General features: G+C 34.6%; 1 protein-coding gene across 1 annotated transcript; it reads right to left on the minus strand.

The window, feature by feature from the left end:
• Window positions 1-969: 969 nt before the first annotated feature.
• On the minus strand, window positions 970-3,348 carry LOC130944885 (protein RICE SALT SENSITIVE 3-like). The gene is made up of 7 exons (XM_057873465.1): window positions 3,075-3,348; window positions 2,950-3,000; window positions 2,737-2,871; window positions 2,514-2,619; window positions 2,365-2,406; window positions 2,218-2,274; window positions 970-2,021 (listed from the first exon to the last, which is right to left on the minus strand). The coding sequence occupies exons 1-7, from the start codon at window positions 3,218-3,220 to the stop codon at window positions 1,293-1,295; spliced, it is 1,266 nt and encodes a 421-aa protein (XP_057729448.1). The 5' UTR covers window positions 3,221-3,348; the 3' UTR covers window positions 970-1,292.
• Between the last annotated feature and the right edge of the window lie 505 nt (window positions 3,349-3,853).

The following is a 3,853-nucleotide window of genomic DNA, read 5'->3' on the forward strand; positions in this document are numbered from 1 at the left end:
ATTTTGATACTTGAATTTTGATGTGTTGTCATTGTTAGGTTACTATAAACTATAAAGCATAAAAATATTACCCAATAAGACATAACTATAGCAATGACTCACTAAATCAAACATATAATTTACTATGAATACAAAGAAAAGGGGTTATCAAGTTGTGGTTTAATAAAATCATTTGAAGGAGTGTAGCTGTCACCCCTATTTAGTGGATTGATTAGACACTTTTCCTCCCTATATTAATTTACCATATCTGAATAAATCAAACACTACTCATTCAACAAGTTGGTAATCATATCTTTGCTGTAATTAACATGTGTCTAATAAAATTTCCTCCTTATTACATGACATTATTTTACTTGTTTTGTCATGATTTTAACCATGATTTAATTTGTATGCCACACACCAAATTAATGTATCATTTAATATTATAATTATATTAGACACTTATATTTGTATAATTGTAAAATAATAAAACCAACATTTTTATTGATATTTAATATTTATAGGCTACGCTTCAAAAAATAAACAATGCAACTCTCCATGAAAAGTAACTTGCAATTAAAGATTAAAAAACAAAAAATAAAATAAAATACCCTAAATTTAAAATTTTAAATTATTGATATAAAATATAGTAAATAAAATATTAAGATTTATTTATTTTAAAAAATACAACATTCTTTATATAGCAAAGAATGTGAAAAATGGATCACATTTATGCAATACTTTTTTACATTAAAATTGAAGAGTGTAAACAAATAACACCCCTAGTTAAACATACATATTAATATATGAAAAAAAAAAAAGAGAATTTTCTTTATGAGGTAACTAGGTCACTAATAAGTGGATCCCTTAGATTTTGATAGCTTTTACTCAATGGTACAATGATGATCTTTAAACATAACATATAAAATTCAAACTACCTTACATAAGACAGAATGAAAAAAACTTTATGTCTAGTTGGAGGCAAAGTGATAAAAGAAATTAAGTGAGCATTAATCAAGTCTCATTAAGTGGAAGACAGATGAAAAAAGAAGCACAAAGATACAAAGTTAAAGAGGTGAAAGTAAAAAGGAAACACAAATAGCTTTTCCTAGATACATATACTCTAATAATTCATTTTCTTTTTCTTATAGAAACATTATGAAAACTCATTTGATCTCATACACAGATCAAATATACATTTTTCCACACTCAATTATTAGTATAAAAAATGCATATTGACTCAGTATATAAGATAAAATGAATACAAATAACCCATTTTTTTCTCTTTCTTTGTTTTCTAACCCCTCCATTGATCACTCCAAAAAGGTTTCCATAACATCCGGGAACATAGGTCCATCTGAATTCCTATACTCCACAGCATTACCTTGTTGTTGATGTTGATCCATGGAAGTTGATGAAGATGATGAAACAACTCTAGCAGGTAAAGTGAAGCTCCTCTTGAACTTATCCATTTTCCTTGCAGCAGCAGAACCACCTTCAGGGTGTCCTGTTTCCAAGCTGAGGAACTCATTTTGTTGCATGTTTGAAGAATCGGAATTGGGGTTCTGATGAGTGATGTTCAATGCTTGTTCCTGCAATAGCTTGTTAGCTTCGTGGGTTCGGCCGGTTAAAGCATTGAAGAAGGACAATCCATTAGGCCACTTGATATCATTCTCATGATCACCACTAGTAGTGTTAGTTCCAATCATGTCCTCAATCCTTGCACCATGCTCTTGGTGATGGTGTGGCATGAGAAACATGTGTGTCTCAGAGTCCTTGTTTGGGAATCCCATCCTGGATGCAGCAAAATTGGGCGAGGAGAGCATTGAGGCGGCCGAAGATGGAAGCGAAGGCCTGTGAGGCCAGTTGAAGAGTGGTGCTGGAGGCCTAATTGGAATGGAAGATGGTTTTGAAGGGATTGAAGTTGAAGATGAAGTGTTCCTTGTTGAAGAGAAGAGTTGTGAGAGGTAGAATCCCGATTGGTAGCCAAGTGATTCAAATGTGTGTCTCATTCTTAGCACAAAATGGAGGTCCTCCGGAATCTGATATCATAATCAAAAACCAAAACATTACAACCATACACACAATCTTTTCACCTAAACTTGCAAGTCAAATTTTAGAGCTTGATAGCTGATATGTTTGACTAAATTGTCGTCTAATGGTTCTCCACTATCAATTTCACCGTAGAAATGAAGGCAGATTAAAGGTGAATAAGAATACAAAACTAAGTATACTCACAATCTTGCAAGAGCCTAGCTGAAGAAGGCCATGTCCAGCTTGAATTACAGCAATAGTCTGTCCAAGAAGAATCATTGGTAAATTAAAAAAAAAAAATGTTTTAAGGAGCAATAATAAGAGGAGGCCTAAGAATGATTGTGGAGTGACCTGAATGCCAGAATCAAACTGGTCGGTCCATTCAGGAGGAAGCTGCAATAAATAAGGCCAAAAAGAAAAGAAAGATTGGGATGAATCAATCAATCATGAGATAGGTACACATAAGCAATAGAAGGAAGATTAGAGAGAGAGAGAGGTACAGCATCAAAGGAGCTCTGCCAGTAGTTGGAGATATTAGGCTCACATTCTGTGGGCTCTTTGAAGACCCACTTGTGGCACTTATCAGATGCAACTTTCCCCATCAACCTGTTCCCACCCAAACATTAAGATTAAGATTAAGATTAAGATTAATTGGTTGAGACCCAATTAAAGACAGACACAGCATGGAGATTTTCACAAAACAAAGACCTACCCAGTACCCACCCTTCTCCATAATTATATAACTGAATGGACATCTTGCTGAAGGCCTTTCTCACTGGATCCTCTCCTCCTCCGTCCATGTCTTCCACCAGACTTGCACTCCTTCCTCGGCAGAACCCATCTTCCCACATCAGCATCCTGCACCAAACACACCAGCTTTCTTTTCAACATATTCATAGATCAAACTGTAGTAACAGTGGTAGTACTAAGACATACAGGCTGCCGTTATCGTCTCCAACCTTGCAACCATTGCCACCTCTAACTCTCCTGCAACAACAACAACAAGATGAGAGAATGAGAGAGAGAGAGAGAAAGAAAGAGAGAAAGAAAGAAAGACATACGGGCGTGGGCGGATGGTCCAGAAGACAGAGTAGGTCCAGTCAGAGTTAAGACAGACGGTTCTGAGTGCCTCATGAAGTGCCATCATCCCAACAGCCTCCTTGCTCCTCTCTCCTGTTCCACCACCACCACCTCCTGACCCCACCATCTTCTTCTTCTTATTATTTTACAGTAAGCTGGTATGTGCTTGTTAAGTGCTAGTCCGCAGGCACCAATTGTTGAGGATGCTCCTCCGCATGCTTTGCTTTCTCTGCAGTCTGAGTAGCAAGAAGGGAAGAAAGGAGAGTAAATATTTTGAGCCCACTGTGGGGACACCTTTTATCCCCTCTCTTCTCTTTGTCTCTTTACAAACAGCACACCACACACACCACCACAACACCAACATTCATCTCATCCCTCTCCAATTTTCACTCCTTTTTTTTTACCTTTTAATTAGTGACCCACCAATATTTATTTTTATGTAAAGTTTATAGTTAAAAATTTTTAACAATTTTTATTATTAATTTTATATAAAGCTAAATAAATAAATTCTTGACTTTTTGATTTGTAAATATTTAAATTTTTGAAAATTTAAAAATATATTTAATTTTTTGACTTTTTCAAAATCTAGATATATTAATTTTTTATATTCATTTGAGTATGTCAAACTCAACAAAAAAATTAAATGTGACTCTCATTGTACTTACTTACAGATGCACACGTGTGAATTTTTAAAATTGAATAAATTAGACTCAGAAATCAATATGTTTATATTTTAAAGAGATCAAAGACTTAATTATAT

Source organism: Arachis stenosperma, chromosome 8, assembly GCF_014773155.1.
Source record: "Arachis stenosperma cultivar V10309 chromosome 8, arast.V10309.gnm1.PFL2, whole genome shotgun sequence".
Lineage (NCBI taxonomy): Eukaryota > Viridiplantae > Streptophyta > Magnoliopsida > Fabales > Fabaceae > Arachis > Arachis stenosperma.

Bases quoted from the DNA above. Each gene is read 5' to 3' on its own strand.
- LOC130944885 (XM_057873465.1), bottom strand. From the start codon at position 3,220: ATGGTGGGGTCAGGAGGTGGTGGTGGTGGAACAGGAGAGAGGAGCAAG. The intron at 2,407-2,513 runs GTACCTCTCTCT...TATTTATTGCAG, and splicing joins GGCAGAGCTCCTTTGATGCT to CTTCCTCCTGAATGGACCGA. The intron at 2,275-2,364 runs GTCACTCCACAA...CTTCTTGGACAG, and splicing joins AGTTTGATTCTGGCATTCAG to ACTATTGCTGTAATTCAAGC.